The 19,035-nt window shown below is 48.4% G+C and overlaps 1 protein-coding gene across 1 annotated transcript; it reads right to left on the reverse strand.

Annotated features, from left to right (window-relative positions):
• Window positions 1-1,269: 1,269 nt before the first annotated feature.
• Fgf23 (fibroblast growth factor 23) lies at window positions 1,270-9,195 on the reverse strand. The gene is made up of 3 exons (XM_028881579.2): window positions 8,878-9,195; window positions 3,362-3,465; window positions 1,270-1,710 (listed from the first exon to the last, which is right to left on the reverse strand). The coding sequence occupies exons 1-3, from the start codon at window positions 9,086-9,088 to the stop codon at window positions 1,270-1,272; spliced, it is 756 nt and encodes a 251-aa protein (XP_028737412.1). The 5' UTR covers window positions 9,089-9,195.
• Window positions 9,196-19,035: the final 9,840 nt, after the last annotated feature.

Below are 19,035 nucleotides of genomic sequence, written 5' to 3' on the forward strand. Positions count from 1 at the left end.
GTCTATCACCAGTTAAGGCTCGGAAGAGAGCAGAGCCTCAAAGCCTGCTTTCTTGATGTTCATGGTGAGGCTATGCTGCCCCAGGACAGCCCTGGGGTTTCTGGGATGACTGAAAAGTGTCTTCATTTAATGCCCCAAGAGTTCCCAAGAGTAGCCTCCATTTCTGGGTTAGCCCCTGCTCAGAGACCTCTCCTGCTAGTTAGACCCATTGGATCCCATTTCATTTAGAAGAAAAAAAAAAAAGGACACCCCCTATTCCCTCTCCCCCAGTCCACAGAAAACCTAACTAGAGCAGCCCCACGTCTCAAGGAGTCTTCCTTTCCGGGCATGTTTTCACAATTCACCTAGAATACATCACAACGTAGCCTGCTGGTGGAGGCTTTCACTAAAATGCATCTTCAGAAAGAGTTCGTGCATCTGCATTTTGCAAACCTCCCTAGCAAGGTGGACTTTGCTAAGCCAGGGCTATCTGTGTCCTATCACAGAGAGCTGGGAACAGAGCAGGGTCAGCACTAGTTCTGCGAATCTGGCAAAGAGTGTTCAATCTGCAGGGAGACTGAGCTTTGCCGGACATGTTTCAGTTCACCGCGTGTTTGGATCTGTTTGTCAGCCTCCTGTCAATCTTTTTTGAAGGCTCTTCCAGAAAGAAGAAATCAGTGTTTTTTTCAACTTGCCCAGAGAAGCCATTAAGGCGCTCAAACTCAAAAAACCATGTGGGTCCCAGAATAATAACAAAAAGCTATAGAGATAGCCTCTTCCCTGGGTTCAAGGTGTGGACTCTGAACCACTGTTTCTTAACGCTAATTGATCGACGAGAATGCTAGGCAAGAGACAGGCTAATAAAAGCCAAGTGTCTAGTATACCTGTTAGTTTAAAAAAAAAAAATTAAAAGCCAGGTGTCCAGTTTACTGTTAGGCTCTTTAAAACAGATTAACATTATAAATTATGTGTATGTGTATGTGGGTATGTGCATGTGAGTGCAGGTGCCAAACAGGCTAGACGCATCAGATTCCCCTGGAGCTAGAATTACAGGTAGTTGTGGGTGCTGGAGAACTGTCCTCTGCGTGAGCAGCACAAGCTCTTAACCTCTGAGCCATTATCCCACCTCCCACTGTTGGGTCTCATTCCAAACCGTGGTGCCCGGCTGCGACGTCGCAGATGACTCTCAGGCCCAAAGGGAAGGCAGAGAAGCAGACACCCCAGCCTTCCAACCTTGCACGTGGCCTGAGCCGATTGGAGGATGGAGGCTGAGGCCGCGGGGCTGGTGGCCTAGGCGAACCTGGGAAAGGGGCGGCAGCGGTCCGCGCCCCCGACGCCCCCGCGCGCGTCCCCGCGGCCTCTGCGCAGTACGCCCAGTGGGTCACTGGCCGCGGGGCCACCTTCCTCGGCGCTCGGCAGCTCCCGGGAGCAGGATACGGGCACGGGCGTGGCACGGGGCCGCGGCTTGAGCACGTTCAGCGGGTCGCGCTCGGGAGGGTCCTCGGCGCTGCGCGTGTGGCGCCGTGGCCGCGCGGTGTGGAAGCGCAGCAGCGGGACCTCGTTCCTGCGCGCCAGGAACTGCGAGAAGGGCGGCGGGTTGGTGCCGGGCTGGAAGGGGCCCTTGGCGCGGCCCAGGCTCACCAGGTAGTGATGCTGCGGCGACAGGTAGACATCATAGCCGTTCTCCAGAGTCCTCTGGCGGAACCTGCAGTTCTCCGGGCTGAAATGATGCTGGAAGGGAAGGGGAGCACGAAAGGGTGAGGGCCACCGCCCGGTTAAGGGCCAGTCCCTCACCTCCCTCTTAAGAAAGGCTGAGTGCTGAACTTGGCTCCAGGTTTAGGAGAGTGGCTTACAGCAGTAAGGACCCTGGAGGGCACTGTCTAGAGGACCTTGGTCTGGAGTCCAGCTTGCGGGAGCAGGGCCCAGAAAGAGCTGGTGACACTCCTCTTGTTCAGGGTCTGCTAGGAGAACTAAACATCACGTTCTCATTCATACTAGTATTCATTCATTCTTTCTGTTTATGTCCCTGTCTCTCTTTACTGTCTGCAGGGGGACTAGGCTAACATTCATAGTCTCCTGCCCATCTATCTCCCTTAGCCCCCTCTCTCTCCATTCCCGGGAATGAACTAGTGTTTCGTACATAGCAGGCAAGGGCTTTACGTAAACACTGAACGACAGGCCCAACCCCTTTTCTATTTTCTCGTTTTGAGGCAGAGTCTCATTGAGCTACCCAGGCTGGCCTGAACTCTGCAGTGTACCCCAGGGAGACCTTGAACTTTCGATCTTCCTGCCTCAGCCAACGGAGTAGCTTTGCTTGATGCTTGTGCTACTGGGCCTGGATTGTATAGTTTTTAAAGCTCTGCTGGCTGCGAGGAGGTTGTGGTTTGTCTCGTTGCCTAGAGACTGGAACTGAGACAGACTTTGACTGGGGTCAAATGTAAGTTGAGCGTCCTGACCCCAAGACATAATGTAGATTGAAGATCAGGAACATGGACTTGCTAACAGGTATTCTGGGTTTGGACTTCATTCTCCCAATTGCACTGAGTTTTATTGAGTGCCTACCTGGACCTTCACATGTTTCCCAAATTTACAAGGAATTGTAGAGATGAGGGCTTCCTGTGTGCATAGGTATCTATCTGCTCTGGACAGATGGTATTGTAGGTTCCAGGACGTGCGCAGCAGTAACTAAACAGAAAGCTTTTTCTTCATGAACTTTGTACCACACATTGATAAGGGACTCCTGAGTCAATCGGCCCTTCTTCATTTCCACCTCAAAATGATTGGGACTATGCTTTAGCCTTTAGTTTAGAAAAACCTTGATTTACAATCTGAAGGACCTGCCATCACCCCGAGGGCACAGGTAATCATTTGGAGGTCATTAGTAGGAGGGGCAGTTCAGGTCACATGATCCATTCCACTTCACTTTTTCTAAGGGAAGAGACCGAAGTTGGGAGGATTGAGAGAACTTCCCCAAGGCCACAGTTGGTAAGAGAACTGTGAAGACACCAAGGGTCGCTCACCCTTTCTAGTGTATAAATTAAAAGCACAAATTGACGTGGCTTTAGAACTTACAGCGTAACAGGGACTGCGTGCCTTGCAGGAATGGGGACCAGGGGACAGTGCAGACTGGAGGTCTAGAGGCTCGTTCCAAACCCCAGCTGCGGAAACCTGAGCATTTCCCACGGAGACTGAGGGAAGTACTTAGTGACAGCAGGTAGCGACCAAGGGACACTCTAAAGTTGGAAATACCACAGCCCTGACGAGAAATACAGTAAAGGCTGAGTTCAGTCCCCCCCACACAGACACAGGATTTTGAAAATCCAATCTTAGAAGAAGAGATAAAGTCATTATAAAGTGGTGGCCAACACAAAAGGAAACTCACTGATCCGAAAATGTTGCCTCTGAGATCCATACAAAGGAACCTTCTAGTCATGGCTCCTGTTATGACCACGAGGCCAGCATCCTCTGATCTAATCATCAAGGCACCTGCAAGAAAAACTCTCAGGTCAAAATATGCAATTACCCCTTCCTTGAAACATTTTCTGAAAATCACCCCCAAGACACCTCTCTGTTGGGGATGGCATCACACAACTCTCCATGTTTAATTGTTCCTCCTCACTTCCCGTGACTCCCAACTCCGACATCCACACTCATGTGCCTCCTGCTTTATTCCCCTTCATGCATGGGGATTTCCAACAGGCCCACATCTGTGCAGCACACCAATTTCCCTCCATCTGGAGGCTGCTTCTCTCTTTGCCTGGCTACTATCTTTTAGTGTTTGGGGCAGCGGTCCTGTCCTTCTAAGATGGCTGCTTCTATGATTTTAAAATCTATGTTGAAATGTCATTCAGTGACCCAGCTTGTGTAGAGCCTGGTTCTCCCTCACTGCAGGTTCCCAACCTGTATGCTCAGAGTTGACACTCGTCCCTGCCTGGTAAGTCGCTTCCCCTTCAAGGCCAGCTGTAGGCATCTCTGTGCCTTCTTACCTCCCTAGTCAGAACTGACTCCTCTTCCGAACAGTGCCCCTGCTGTTACTACAGGTGTCCCTCACCTGACTCTACCATATTTGCGTGTCTGAAATCTTTCCCAGAGAAGCCGAGAGCTCCACCCCAGACGTTTAATAGACCCCAGGGATGGCCAGAATTTGCCTCTTGGACCCGGTCTTTTGTGCTTTTCTCACTTGGAGATGTTTTTTATAGATGCTGAACTTGGACCACTTTCAATAGCCTCACTTAAAAACTTTGACTAAGGTCTGAAGCATGCGTATATCATCCACACCTTAAACAGTGGGCCCATACCTTTAAATGGCATTCTGTAATAAAGATAAGATTAAGCCACACTGAGCCGGGCGGTGGTGGTGCACGCCTTTAATCCCAGCACTCGGGAGGCAGAGCCAGGCGGATCTCTGTGAGTTCGAGGCCAACCTGGGCTACTAACTGAGTTCCAGGAAAGACGCAAAGCCACACAGAGAAACCCTGTCTCGAAAAACAAAACAAAAAACCAAAACAAAACAAACAAACAAAAAAAAGATTAAGCCACACTGTATTGTAAAATGAATGGTGATTCAGCAAGACTTGGCCTTTGCTGTTGAAAGTAATTTCCTTAGATCTTTGAGGACACTTTCAACTGCCTGCTGCAGAACGTCACCTCAAGGCCCCAAGGAGGCTGCTCAGACGGGACTTCTAATCCCTCTTCAGAAAGGTCTGTGCCTAGTGTGTGGTAGAACATCATGGGAAGATTTGAAGCTTGAGGCCTCTTTCCTACCCTACATAGGCTCAGAACAAAGACCTTCAAGGGGAGGGAACAGGCAAAGGTCAGGTATCCCCTAACGCCAAAGCCTGGCACACGCTGAAGCGGGGACGATGTGGTCAGAGCCTGGTACATGCTGAAGTGGGGACGATGTGGACAGAGCCTGGTACATGCTGAAGTGGGGACGATGTGGACAGAGCCTGGTACATGCTGAAGTGGGAATGATGTGGATAGAGGGAATGTAAGTAGACCTGAGCCCAGGAAGGTGACAGCAGAAGAGGACAATTCATTTGTTTCAAGTGTCTCAAAGTTTGGCTGCAGGTTAGCTTTCAGGAAAACTGCCAAGAGGGGAGAGGTACCACACGTGTTCTTCAAAAACAGTGTCTGATTATGTGTCTCAAGTATATAGCTGATTTCATGCATACTCAGACTTACATAAGAAATACAGAAGAATTTCTGTCCTGAGGGCTTTTTGGTCCAAATCAAGGGGGGGCGAGGTGAAGGATTAGTGAGTGTTTCCCCCCCTTCCTTCCTCCCTTCCTCCCTCCCTTCCTTCCTTCCTTCCTTCCTTCTCTCTCTTTCTCTCTCTCTCTCTCTCTCTCTCTCTCTCTCTCTCTCTCTCTCTCTCTTCTTTCTGAGTGGGTACCCTCCTAAGCACTCTATATATTTTGAATTCTCAAAACAACTATTATATTGTTAAAATAAACACCGTTATCATATTAGTAGTTGCTGGAGCATCTTGAAGAGACAAAGCAGGATTTGAACTCAGGTCCATGACATCTTCCTGCCCTGCAGCTGTAGCCTCCGACAGAAAAAGTGATAAAATGCCACTAGGACATCGAATTTCTGTGCCCATGAGGGAGGCTGGTCCCAGTCTGGCTCCTTAAGAAACTCGTAGCCATGGGAATTCTGCTGCTGCAGCCCCAGTCTCAGAAGCAGTCTGTGAAGTGGGCACAGCGTGGCGGTTCCTGCCTGCTTTCTAGGGTTACCACCAATCAAACGGGATAATGGCTGCAAAAATGACTTGACAGCTGACCACTTCCTCACCCTGACGTCTTGCCAGCCTGTCTGATGATTGCAGGCAGTGAGCACAGTATACATGCCTTCACTCTAGGGCCAGTGCTAATAGAAAACACCCTGCAGAGTAACTGAGTGGCTACCAGGGATAGGCACCTTTGAATGGGGCTTTTTTTTTTTTTTTTTTTTTTTTTTTTTTGAGACAGGGTTTCTCTGTGTAGTTTTGGTGCCTGTCCTGATCTTGCTCTGTAGACCAGGCTGGCCTTGAACTCACAGAGATCTACCTTGGCTCTGCCTCCCAAGTGCTGGGATCAAAGGTGTGCGCCACTGCCACCTGGCTTTAATGAGCTTTTGAATAAAACCAACAGAAGCCAGCAGAAAAGTTCACTTGGCCAAGTACATGCTAAGCCACACACCAAAAGAAAAGAATGGACTATTAAGCAAGGGTGATAATATTTTCTGCCATTTCCAAAAGTGAGCACAATGGGGAGTGGGAAGCTGGCCTTGTTCATATTAGAAAAAGCTTACCAACCCTGGAGAGGCCCCAAGAGCCTTCTGAGTTCAGGGGAGCTTGGGCATCTTGGGGGGGGGCAGAGCATTCCATCTTGTTAAGACCAATGACCTGAACAGGAATTGGACACTCCACTCTTAACCAAGAACTTAAAGCAAAACTTTAACATGAGAACTTCTGCCTCATTTTGTCATCGTGAAGATGTAATGAGATGTTCTGACCTCCAGCGGCACCGCATGCATGTGGTGTACAGACATACATGCAAACAAGGCTGTGTACATAGGAAATAAAATAGACAAATGAGATCATAATAGAACCAAGCTCTGCTGTGAATATGTAATCGGGGGAAGATTACACTAATAATATGTAAAGATAAGAACAAGATAAGGAAATGCACTGTTAACTGAGTAGTGCTTTGGCTTCAATGTTACTCCCCTCCCCCACAGGCAAAGCTTACACAAGATAAAAATCACACACAAAAACTAAAGTCAGGTCAGTTCACTTTACCGTTCCTCAGCCACATTCATTACATCCTCCAGCCCTGTGTCTGTCAGCACCCAGCGAAAAAGGCCTGCCATTCAGACTTTCAAAGCAGGCTGACCTCATACATCCTCCCCACACCTGGCCCAGACTGTTCCAGACTGACTTCTTGGTCTCTGCAGAGAGGCTGCCTTTCAGCAAAGGGATTCTATGATTCTAGGAATGTTCCATATGTGTTCTCTAATTATAAGCAAATTTCCAATCTCTAAAACCAAAATACTTTCCCCTTATCCACTGTCCAGCATTTGAAATTACATGTGGTCTTGCAGCGGAGGTCAGGCAGTCTTCCATGGGAGGAATACAATGGCGTTTCCTACAAGATTGATAATGTGCTGGGAGATAAGAGGTCTATGAAGAACTGTGTCACTTTTCCAGGACAGAGGGGTGTGTGGTGTCAGGCACCTTGTCCCATTCCACAGAACACAAGCAGGGCTGGGGACCCATGAAGTGTACCCAGATTTATTTCAGATTCTCCCCATCTGGCCTAACCCTCACTTCCAAGAGGTAACTCCAGCATCCTACTTTCTCCCCTTGAGTTCTGGAGGATGCTTGGTATTTGGAGAGAGCCTCTCTCCTCCTCACATCTCCGGTCAGTGTAGCCCTTGGACAGGTGTAAGCTGCTGGCTTTGTACGTGACCGTATGTGGTTTAAGGTCATAGCAGAGAGAATGTCATGCATGCAGCAAGGGCCACATCCAGAAAACTGGGTTCACCTGTTACAACAGCAGAGAAATCGGAATCCCCATAGACAGCTCTTTAGTGAAATGAAAATGCAGATGCTCTACATGGCACTGAACCCAGTTGCCTCTTCTGCACACTCTTCCAGTAACTTTGTAGATTTGGGTTTTTACTTCATGTGTATGGCTGTCTTGTCTGCATGGATGTCTGTGCACCACATTTGTGCAATGCCATCGGAGGTCAGAAGAGGGCATTGGATCTCCTGGAACTGGAGCTATGGACCACTGGAAGCCACTGCTTGGTGCTGGACTGAACTTGGGTCCTCTGCGAGAGCAGCAAGTGCTCTTAGCTGCTGAGCCACCACTCCAGTCCTACTTAGAATACCTCTTACACACCCACTAAAATAGAAACTGTGTTTTCCACTACCCACCTCTCTCATCTCCATTTTCTATGTATTATCCCTTATGCTGGAAAGGGCTCTCATTTGAATACATTTAATTGATTGGCAGTTATGGCTTGCTATCCAATTTTCCATAGAATCCAACTGTAAGAATATTCCAGGTGTCTCACAGCACCAGGGAGTTCACAACCAGTTCAGTTTGTTAGCCAACTAAACACATTTCAGCTTCTCAGAGAGCCACCAACTCCTCCAGGGAGCCTCAGAAGCACACCCAGCATACCTGGTGGGTAGATGCATTCAGTCGGACTTGCCAAGACAACACATCCTGGTAGCCTGGTGGTCTGTCTTTAACACATGTCTCTTGAGAAGGTTTTGTTCTGTTTTGAGACCGAGTCTCACTGCGTAGCCCTGACTAGCGAGCGTGGAGCTCGCTATGTATACCAGGCTGGCCTTGTATTGTATTAAGGGTGTGCCCGGCTCTTGATAATTTTTACAAAGCCAGAATACTAGGAATCTGGAGAAAAGAACCCCTTATTTCATTTATTCTAAATCTTGGGATCCGAGAATCTCCCCCACTGTTTCCCCCAATTAAATTTCATCATCTGTGGTTTGGTCTGGGTTATTCTCCTCTTTGAGTCTGTCTTTCTGTCCATTTTCCCTCCAATTCTTGGACAGAAGGAAAGAAAATTGTCTCTTGTTATTGGAAATGGCTTATGGCAATGATTATTCAGGTTGAGAAAAACCTGTAGGTCCAATTAAGGAGGAGGAAAAAAATCTTCCTCTTAGGTTCATCTCTCTTTCTCTTTCTCTCTCTCCGAGAGAGAGAAGAGAGAGAGAGAGAGAGAGAGAGAGAGAGAGAGAGAGAGAGAGAGAGAGAGAGAGAGCCAAGCACACAAGAGGCTGGAAATTTAGGTTCTCCCTCTTATCTAGCCCAAGCCTCCTCAGCACCCCTGGAGGTCAACAACAGGGCATATCCCCTCTCCCAACCTGGAGCCAGTACTCACTGTAGATGGTCTGATGGGGTGTGCCATCTACATGGCCATCCTTGTGGATCTGGAGGTGATAACTGTTCCTGGCTGTAGCCGTATACAGATGGGTCAGGCTGCCCCAGCTGGAGCCAAGCAGTGGGGAGGTGTCCAGGTAGGCTCTAACAGTGTCCCAGCTGCTGGCGCTCCACAGAGCACCCACCAGGAGTCTGAGGCAGGTCCCCAGCATGGCACTGCTCTCTGAGTGGCTAATGCTGAGCTTGAAATCTGATACTCCCAGACAGGCCGGGACCTTGCTGGCCTTCCTCTCTTCCTAGGAAGAAACTGAGAACTGAGGTGGGGAGCCAGGGCTAAATTCCCTCCTTTTTGCCCTGGGACTTTTAAAGGGTAGTGGTATGACATCAAACAGGAAAAACAATGCTGCCACATCCTCTGTGTTGTAATCACCCATTCGAAGAAAAAGCCCAGACTTCTTAGGCTTGCGGAAGGCACGTCGGTTCCAGGCACACACATACACACATACACGCACGCACACACCCCTCAGTTTCAAGCCAGTGCTCCCAAAAGTGAATAAAGCGTGGGCAAAAGTTATCTATGACCGTGGGTCATCCGTTGACCTGTCCCACTTCCATCAGGAAATGTGAAGGCAGCCAACAGCCTTTAAAAAAAAATAGCAACACATCAGTCACCCGCCTCCTCAGCCCTCCTCTCCCTTCAGCGTTCGTGTTTTGGTTTGCTCGGGCCTTTTACCTCCAAGTGCCCAGAGCTACTCCTGGCTGCTGCATTAGGCAGGTGTCCTGAGATACAGAGATATATGACGCCACCAGAAAAACGAGACCCTCCACACACACACACACACACCTCAGGAAGGGCATGTGAGGTAGAGGCAAAGCTCAGCACCCCCCACCCCACCCCCCATTCCCATTTGCAAAGACTTCAAGACAAGAAGAAAGGAAACAAGGTCTTGAGGTCAGCAAAAATGGCAAGGTCTGGCTTCTCAGTTTCCCTCGTCTGGGTGATGCAGGGAACCCAACTGGCAATTATGGCTTTGCCGATAGGAAGGAGACTCATTCGGAGGATTTGAACGACACCGCTGGCTGAGCAGAGGGGTCAGAGGGCAGGAAGCATCCAGGAGCTGCAGGACAGGGCATCTCCACAGCCGGTGTCTGCACACTGGGACCTTGTTGTGTGAGTGGATGGATGCCTCAGTGCAGAAACTGCTCTCCGCACACCCTCTGTGGAGGTGCATCTGATGGGGGGCGGGGGGGGGGTTGTTAGGACTAACACATACAGTCCATTGGAGGGCAGGCTGCTGTAACACACACCAGGAAGACATGACCACAAGGGGGGGGCTGCTCACTCAGTGTCTCAGTTTACTGAGTCCCTACCATGGATAGGTATACCACAAGCCATCAAAGTTGATGTAAGAGAGAGCCAGCTGGGACCAGTCCGGCTGGGGAAGCAGGTAAAGGCAGGTAGCCATTGTGTGAAGCTCTGGTTGAGGTGAGCGGAGATGCCGATCCCACCTCTAGTTGGGTCCAGGCTTGAGTAGTTTACAGAGCATTTTCTCATTGGCTAGGTCTCTGAACTTCACTGCAACTCTGTAAGACACGCACACCAGGCTATTAGTATTTTTTATATATGCATTTATTATTAATTTCTTTATTTACCAAGACAGAGTCTCAGTACATAGTGCTGGCTGGCCGCCTCAAACTCACAGAGATCTACCTGATTCTATCTTCTGATTGCTGGGATTAAAGACATGTTCACCATAGCTGGCCCTCATTTTTTTTTTTAAATGTGTAAGTGGGTGTGTTGTCGTGTGTGTGTGTGTGTGTGTGTGTGTGTGTGTGTGTGTGTGTGCAGCAGCACCCTCAGAGGTATTTCTTAGGAGCTGGCTACCTGATTGTTTTGAGACAGGGTCTCTGATGGGGACCTAGTATTTGCCAACTACGCTAAGCTGGTTGGCCAGCAAGGCCCCCGGACCCTCCTGCTTCTCCTCCCCCAGCAGTGAGATTACAAGCCTATAAGTGGGTCCTGGGCATCAAATGAAGGTCCTCATGCTTTTGTGGCAAGTGCTTTGCCAACGGCGCTATCTTCCCAGCTTCAGTATTTTAATGTTATACATGAATAAACCAAGAGCTGGAATGTGTCTTTCCGAAGTCACAAAGCAATACCTGGTAGAGCTAGAACAAGGTTTACCAGTGCCCCAGATGCTTCTCCAGGAAGAACCATAGCCACAACTTATGCTCACTGAGAGACCACCAGCCCACTTAATCTCCTGCTTGCTTTTCGTTGTACTGGCTCATCTAGTAACCCTGCAAGGAGGCAGCCATTAACTTTATATACATAAGGAAACCGTGTATGCGAAGGCTCTAAGTAACGTGACCAAATACAAATGGCCAATGCACAAAAAGAGCAGTGATGAGCAGACTGGACTCTGGGTCTCCTAAGCCCTTTGGACGATGCATAAACTCGCACAGCCCATAGAGCCAGAGTTCTGGAACCTACCCTTGGTGAGAAAGAACAGGTTCGAAGAGATCACTTTTTCTCTGGTAAACCAAGCTTCCTCCCAGGACACATCTTTAGGGAAAATGTGCTTGTCGCTCCAAGGTTGGTAGACGTTGCCTAACATTTATGTCTGAGTCTTATTTAATAATGATCACAAGGGGAGTGGTGCACACACCCGTGTTCCCAGTGTTTTGGAAATACAGGCAGGAGGACCAGGAGTTGAAGGTCATTATCAGCGATGTAGAAGTTGGAGGCCAGCCTGGGCTACACGAGATCCTGTCTCAAAAGCCTAATAAATGCCTCCAGCTCCTGACGCTATCAGACTTGGGTTGTTCTCGGAGTTGGTTAGAGACGCTTCACTCTGCAGTGGGCAGCAGCTGGTGCAGAGACTCACAACTGGTCGATGTGCTGAGAACAAGAGACTGGGTGCTCAGCCCTACACTGGACATCTACATGAACACCCACATCCATGAAGGCACAGAGAACATCACAGAAGAGAAGGCGGGGAGAATCCAAGAGCTGGAGGACAGGGGAGGAGTACTGTGAAATGCTGTCTTCTAGACCAGACACAGCTATGGCTCTCACAAGCTCATAGCAACTGTGGCTGCCTGTCCAAGATCAAACCAGCCAAACCCCAGCAGAGAAGGGCTAGATTTCCAGGCCTCACCTCTTACTGAGGAGCTGTTGGCAGGAAACTGTTGCTGGGGGAAGGACAGTTCTTCTTCTTCTTCTTCTTCTTCTTCTTCTTCTTCTTCTTCTTCTTCTTCTTCTTCTTCTTCTTCTTCTTCTTCTTCTTCTTTTTTTTTTTGCAGGTGTGGTCACTGGTAGGTTTTCCATGTCCAGTGGATGGTCCTACATCCATCCACACACATAAGGGCAACACTAACTGCACTTGATGAGTTATCAAGGGAAGAGATAGGATATTAACTTGAGAGGTGCTAAGAGAGATAAGGGGGGCTTGAGGGGGATGATGGGGTAGATATGATCATAACTCAATACATATGTGCATCAGATCATTAAAAATAAAGAAAAACTTAAAAAGAAAACTTCAATAAAAATAATAGTAGTAGCCACAAAAATAGTTCATAAATATAGTAGACCGCCTTAGCTAACTGAAGGAATAGTTCTCTTTCAGAACAGAAATGCCAATTTCTCAGAAACATTTGCTGTTTGGAAATCCCACGTTTCCTTTTCCGGTTAAGAATGGTAAAGGTCTGGGAAGTTCCTGTGAGCCAGTTCATGGCTACTGAGAGTCTTCTCTGAGAAGAGAGGTGAGAGGAGGGAGTTTCAGGAATAAAGAACAGAACAAATATTCTTTAGGGCTTCCGATACCACTGAGAAAGGCTTTGCTCACTCCCAGACTCTGCAGGAGTGCCAAATTAGCAAGATGTGGAAGAAATGCTAAGGGCATTCACACAAGCAAGGCCATCAGAGGAATGATGCAGTGGTCTAGCTCAGAAGGAAGGGGAGAGTTGAATAAACTTTGCAGGAGTGACAGAAAAGGCTGTCACCCGCCATCGCTGACTGGGTTCCTGGAGAGACTATGGGAGCAGAGCTCCTGATTTTTTCACTTGTCTTATGAGGAAGTGGTGTCCACAGATTTTCCTTCAGAGAGAGGCTCTGGACACTTAGCAGCGGGATCTGAAGGCAGGAGCCTTGTTTCTGCAGGGTGTGAGAGACACGTTCCTCACTTGACAAGAGTTATGAAAGATGCAAGGCTCTCCAAATAGTTCTTTGCATTTTGCAGTGTGGAAATGTTGAGAACGCAGATGAAGTTTTGTTCATTGCAACAGGGTGGAGGCAACATTTCCAGCTCCTGGGTGCACTTCCAGCTGGAGGACCCTGTGGAGTTCCCAGAAGAACTTCAAAACCCAAACATCCTAGGATTGATCTCATTTTACCTCTGATGAACCAGAAGGGGTCAGGATGGGAAGATCCACCATCTGTGCTTTGTTCAAAAGAACTTGGAATATTCTGATATTCAAGTGTTTATCAACAAATGGGCTGTGAGCTGAGCCCTGGCATGCATTGGATTTAGCACATAGAAACCAAGACTCCCCTTACAGGCTTGCTCCACATCCCACTGCCTTCTAGAATGCCTCACTGAACTGCAGATTCAGATGCATCTGGCTGGTGTCAGTGTGCAGGCACACAGCCTTTCCCTGGAGCCTGGAGGGTGGTCTCTAAGGCTCCAGAGGGTGAGCCTTGGGAGCAGCCCTTCAGGCATGCTGGTTTTGAGTCCTTGCATCTAGAGGGCACTACACTGTCACAGTTGAGAATCTGAGAACTGGTGTGAGCTCCTGAGCTCAAAGTGAAGCACAGACACCAGATGTGAGCAGGAACCTCAGTTTGTGTTTTTTAGGATGTACCAGATGTTGATTTCCAGTGGATGTCTGGATGTGGCAGAAGGGCTGGTCCCATCTCTATCCTGCCCTGGAGCCTTTGTTGGGGAGCTGTGTGGAGGCCTTTGGTGAAGTCTCTACCATTATACTCATAGATCCAGGCTTCAAGTATGGATAGAGACAATGAGGATCTCCTTAATTGTTTTAATCAATCATGCTTATTTGAAGTATTTTTAACATTAAACTTTAAAAAAGGTTTGTTTTTATTGTATATGTGGTATAAATACCTGGGTGAAGTGAATATGTACCATGTACATGCAAGTGTCTGTGGAGGCCAAACGAGGGTGTCAAACCCCTGGATTTCAAGTTACAGGCAGTTGTGGGCTGCCTGATGTGGACACTGAGAACTGAACCTGCGTCCTTTGCAAGAGCAGCAAGTATTCTGAACTGCTGAGCCACCGCTCCAGCCTGACATGAAACATTTTTAAATGAGAATGAAAATTAGTAAACGAACAATTCACTCCTGCTGTTCTAGCCACATCAGCTCTAATGACGCAGATTTTGGCAGCAAACAGAGAAAAAAAGCCGTCGCAGCCCCAAGAACAGTAGAAAACTGCCAGCCACAACTAAACTGCCATGGTAATTCAGTACAGTGTGGCTCTAACTGACTTCATATGAGCCCAGGTAATCCAAATGACAAAGAGTTAGAAATAACTTATGAAAAAAAAAAAACCCTATCAAAACAATTTAAAATATGTAAATGCAGAAATCTCAAGTTTTCCTGCCAGATCAGAAACTATCACACCCAAAATCCATTGTCATAGTCACAAACAAAATGAGTGGGATGTTTACTTGACACAAGTTCTAGTGATTTGGGAAGAAGAACTTCAGTTGAGAAGATGCCTCCATCAGATTGCCTGTAGGCGAGTCACTGAATGACTGATGGGGGAGAGTCCAGCCGACAGGTGGGTGATGGTCCTGGGCAGGTGGTCCTGGGTTGTGTAGGAAAGTAGACTCAGCAAGTCCTGAGGAACAGGGCAGCTCCTCCCCGGCCTCAGCTTCAGTTCCCGCCTCCAGATGCCTTGCTTGTGTTGCTGCTCTGACTTCACTTGATGATGGACTGTGATGTGACAGTGTAGGACGAAAGCTCTTTCCTCCCCAAGTCACAGGTTTTTATCACAGCAATAGGAACCCTAACTAAGACGTCTCTGATAAGTCTTTTGCACCCTGAAGGCCTCTGTGCTGATGCAGTAAATCAGACCGAATCAGGAAAAGCCTAGGTTTAATGGGTAAAGTGTTCCCCGGTGATTTCCCAGCCCCTCAGATGGGGCCTCTTGGCAGGAAGAACCACGTGTCTGTTCTCTGGGATGCAGCTTTTATACCCTGTGGGAGTGGTCTTGAGCCTCTCTGGGGGCGGGGCTGTGTTTGGAGGACTTTAAAAGGGTTTTAGGGAAAGAGATAGGGGAGGGGAGTTGAGGCGGATCTTCCACCAGACTCCTTCCAAACAGTCTCCTATGATGGGACTCCCTTTTGGTCCTCTCCTCCCTTCCCCTTTCACTTGTTTTTCTCAGATGGGGGCCCCTTTTCTCAATGTAAAGACTTTATAACAATTTAAAAGATGACAGCGTTGGCTTGACCACCAGTAGGCTGTGACAGAAGATGCTGGAAGAATCAGGATGAAGTAAAATCCTGAGAGATAGAGGAGGTGGTCCACAGTGGCTCTCAGCCTTCTTTTCAGTTTTAAAAGGTCCCGTCCACTGGTGATAGGACTTGACAGCTCCCTGTGTGTCATGTGGTTGTTTTCCATCAGAGGCCTCATGGTGTCTCACTGCTCCAGTGGTACACACAGTCCCTGAATCCAGGCAGATGGACAATCACACCATCCTGGACAAATGCTTGTTCTTTGGGTCCTTGAAGTTCTCAAGGGAGAGGCCATGACCTTCCTGAAGAGGCCATTCATGTGTCTAGTCCACTTGACAGTCAATTCATGCTTCTTGTGCCAGGGAGCAGCTCAGTAGCAGAGCACATGCTTGCATGTGTGAGAGCCGGAGTCTCATCTCCAATTCCACAAAACACTAACCAGCTAAACCAACCCAAGACATGGCTCTTTCTAACCAAACGGATCTGCTCTTAATGTGTCCGTCAACACTTTCAGAGAGGCCTGCAAATGAAGGGCACAGTCTGGAGCACCAAGGCGCCTGCAGTTCACCAGCTGGAATACATTGTGCATTTTCCAATGCTTCTCACTGACAATGTCTAGTTATTGATCATCTGTTTATGTCCAGTACAGCCCTGTGAGCTGGGCTGGGGAGTGTTTGTGGGGACTTTCCCAGCAGCTTCCTGGCTCCAGATACATGTATTCTCTATTGTAGAGATCTAAAGGAAATGAAAAAAAAATGCACCATTTTCAGTCAGGATTTATTAAAAAGCAAACCAATGAAGAAACTCTGAAATAGAAGGTGGAAATTCTCCCATAGTTTCTGGAGATGTTATTAAAAGTAAATGGGGACCTAGAGGACAATGACATATATCTATATATAATTACACATATCATGTGTTATAAATAAATATATATTCATCCATACACATTTAAAAGCCAACATTAAGTATGTACTATATTTGGCATAAGCACACTTTGTCCACACTAAAGTGTGTTTTGACCGTCATTCCAGGTAAATATGAATTTCTCCTCCTCCTTCTCCTTCTCTTTCTCTTCTTCCTCTTTCCCCCAAAGTCTTGTTGGTAAGAGCTTGGCTTTGAACTCACCATGTCTAGCTCTGTCTAGCTTTAAATACACAACCCTCTTGCCTCAGCCTACTTAGTGCTGGGACTCCATGTACCACCAAGCCCAAATGCATCTTCTTTTTAACAGTTACAACCGCATATATTCGCGATGTACCTCGCATTTCTTTAATATAAGACATGAATAAATCACTCACCAAACCCTGTCATGTGTGTTGGCTTTCCAGTCAGTATTGGCCTCATTTCCCTTAAACACGGAGTGTAATCCTACACAGATCACTTCTGGTCTCTGCACTCGCTTCCCCATGGGTCAGCATGGGAAGGGTGGTGGATGGAACCCTTCCCAAGGCTTCACCCACTCCAGCGCTCTGGGAATTTATCCTGTCTCCCATCCCTTCTGTTGCCCCGTTCATCTATTGGTGGCATCCACTTCCTAGCTTACTTCTCTGTTGCTGTAATAAACACCATGGCCCAAAGCAACTTGGGGAGGAGAGGGTTTACTCATGTGTCTCCAGCGCTGAAGCCACCAGGGCCACTCCACGCATGCAGATGACAATGACAGGAGAGGCAGGGAGATTCAATGCACTGGGAACAAGGTCTCTTTGGGTGAACTTTGGATGCCTTTTTCAGGGGGAGGAAGGGGCGAAGGCTGGAGCCCTGGGTGACCAGTCCTCCAGGACGCTGCCAGACTGCATTCTCCTCCTGCATTTCCCCTCTGTTCCCTTGTCCAAAACCAGGAAAGACACACATACATCCAAGACTGGGAACTGTGTCGGGAGGCAACAAAAGAAGCTTGGGACTGCAGAGGAACCGTGTGTGTGTGTGTGTGTGTGTGTGTGTGTGTGTGTGTGTGTGTGTGTTGTGCTCACACCAGCTATCTCATCAGATTAGTGCTCAGAGGCCACCCACGGGACCCAGCCTCCCCCCTTCAGGATGCCTGGGCCTGTCACGAAGTCCACGTAGGGGAGCAGATATCCTGGTTCCCACTCACCTCTTTGGAACCGGTGACCTGAGTTAGCCTACCCATGTTCAGGACGCTACATATCCGGACTCATGTTATCTTGGGGTCCTGGGACTCCTCGCCTCCTCTCCACCCTGTGGACACGTAGCCACTGCACACTTCTCGGAGGGCTATTTCTAGCCCAGAGGCCGGTAATTCCTCCCCAGCCTGTCAGCTCAGGCTGTGCGTGTTTCGCCTGGGACAGGCTGCCGAATGGGTTGGGGGTTTAGCAGAATGCAGGATGTTGGGGCTTCCGGAGGAGGCATCCCTTCAGCCTGCTAGAGGTCAGGACTACTGAGATGTGGGGGTAGGGGACAGGACGCTCCTGCTCTGTGGCTGGAAAGTCCAAAACTCTCACTGCTATGACAGCCCCTTCCCTGGTCAGACTAGTTTTGTCCTTAGCAGAGCAGAAAGTTAACACTACCCTGTGGCTGAATGCAGACTCTGGGGTTAGACAGTCTTGGTCTGAAATGAAATTCTTCCTGCACCAGGCAAACCGAGTTACTAAAGTCTCCACTCTGGGCTGGAGAGATGGGATGCTCAGTGGTTATCTTAACTTACTTTTGGTACTAGCTTACTGGAAACTGCTCTTCCAAGTGGGATAGAGTTTGAGTCCTTAGCATCCATGTTTGGACTGATCACAACTGTCCATAGCTCCAGTCCAGAGATTCAACACTTTCTTGTTGCCCTCTGCTGCACTTAGGTGCATAAACACACGTATACATAATTAAAACTAAAGATAAAAATCTTCAAAAACCAGTATCCACTAAGTAAAAGGATGAGTTCTTCTCCTTTAGTTTGAGACTGAAGAAAGAACATTGAATTTAAAGTGAAAACCAATGGACAAACCTGGGCTCCCACTCTAGCTGCGCTGGTGGGCCTCTGCTGCACTGTGTCCAAGTGAGCTTTCTGTGGGAGCCTGTTTTCGGGTTCCTCGTGGCTTTACCCAGCAGGTCCGCATAGAGGATGATCAGGACCACAGTCCTGAGTGCAGGTGTCTGAGATGGCCTGCACTTGGCTGTGCTGGGGGAGGAGGTCTTTTGCTCCATCCTTTGGCGTCTCTATAAATACCCTGGGGCAGAGACAGTCGGGGCCTGTTGGAATAGGTTCCAGGCCCTCTCGAGGTTATCCTTTATTTTCTATGTTTATCTCTGCAAGATTCTCCGCAATAAATCCTTTTATCTAATATTTCCTGCAGCTCACACTCAAGAAAACTCTGGGGAGCTGTGGGGTTGGTAGGTAAACGCCCCACAGCTTTTCTTGTGTCTTGCAGTGTCCTAGCTGCATCTCTTGTTGCTGCAATAAAACACCCAAGAGAAGCAACTCAAGAGAGGGAGGATTTACTTCAGCTCACTGTTGCAGGGAATGTAGAGCTGCCCGAGAGTGTGGTGTGTGGCGTTGGCTCACATCTGAGTGGATCAGGAGGCAGAGGGAGTCTGGAACTAGACTCCAGCATACGCTATAACTCTCTTATCCAGCACCCACCCCAACCCCAGAAGTCCCTCCTGTTATAACCCACCTCCTAAAGTTTAGATAGCCTTTTCTAAGGAGCACCATCACCTGGGGACTAAGTGTTCAATC

This window comes from Peromyscus leucopus, chromosome 3, assembly GCF_004664715.2.
Source record: "Peromyscus leucopus breed LL Stock chromosome 3, UCI_PerLeu_2.1, whole genome shotgun sequence".
Classification (NCBI taxonomy): domain Eukaryota; kingdom Metazoa; phylum Chordata; class Mammalia; order Rodentia; family Cricetidae; genus Peromyscus; species Peromyscus leucopus.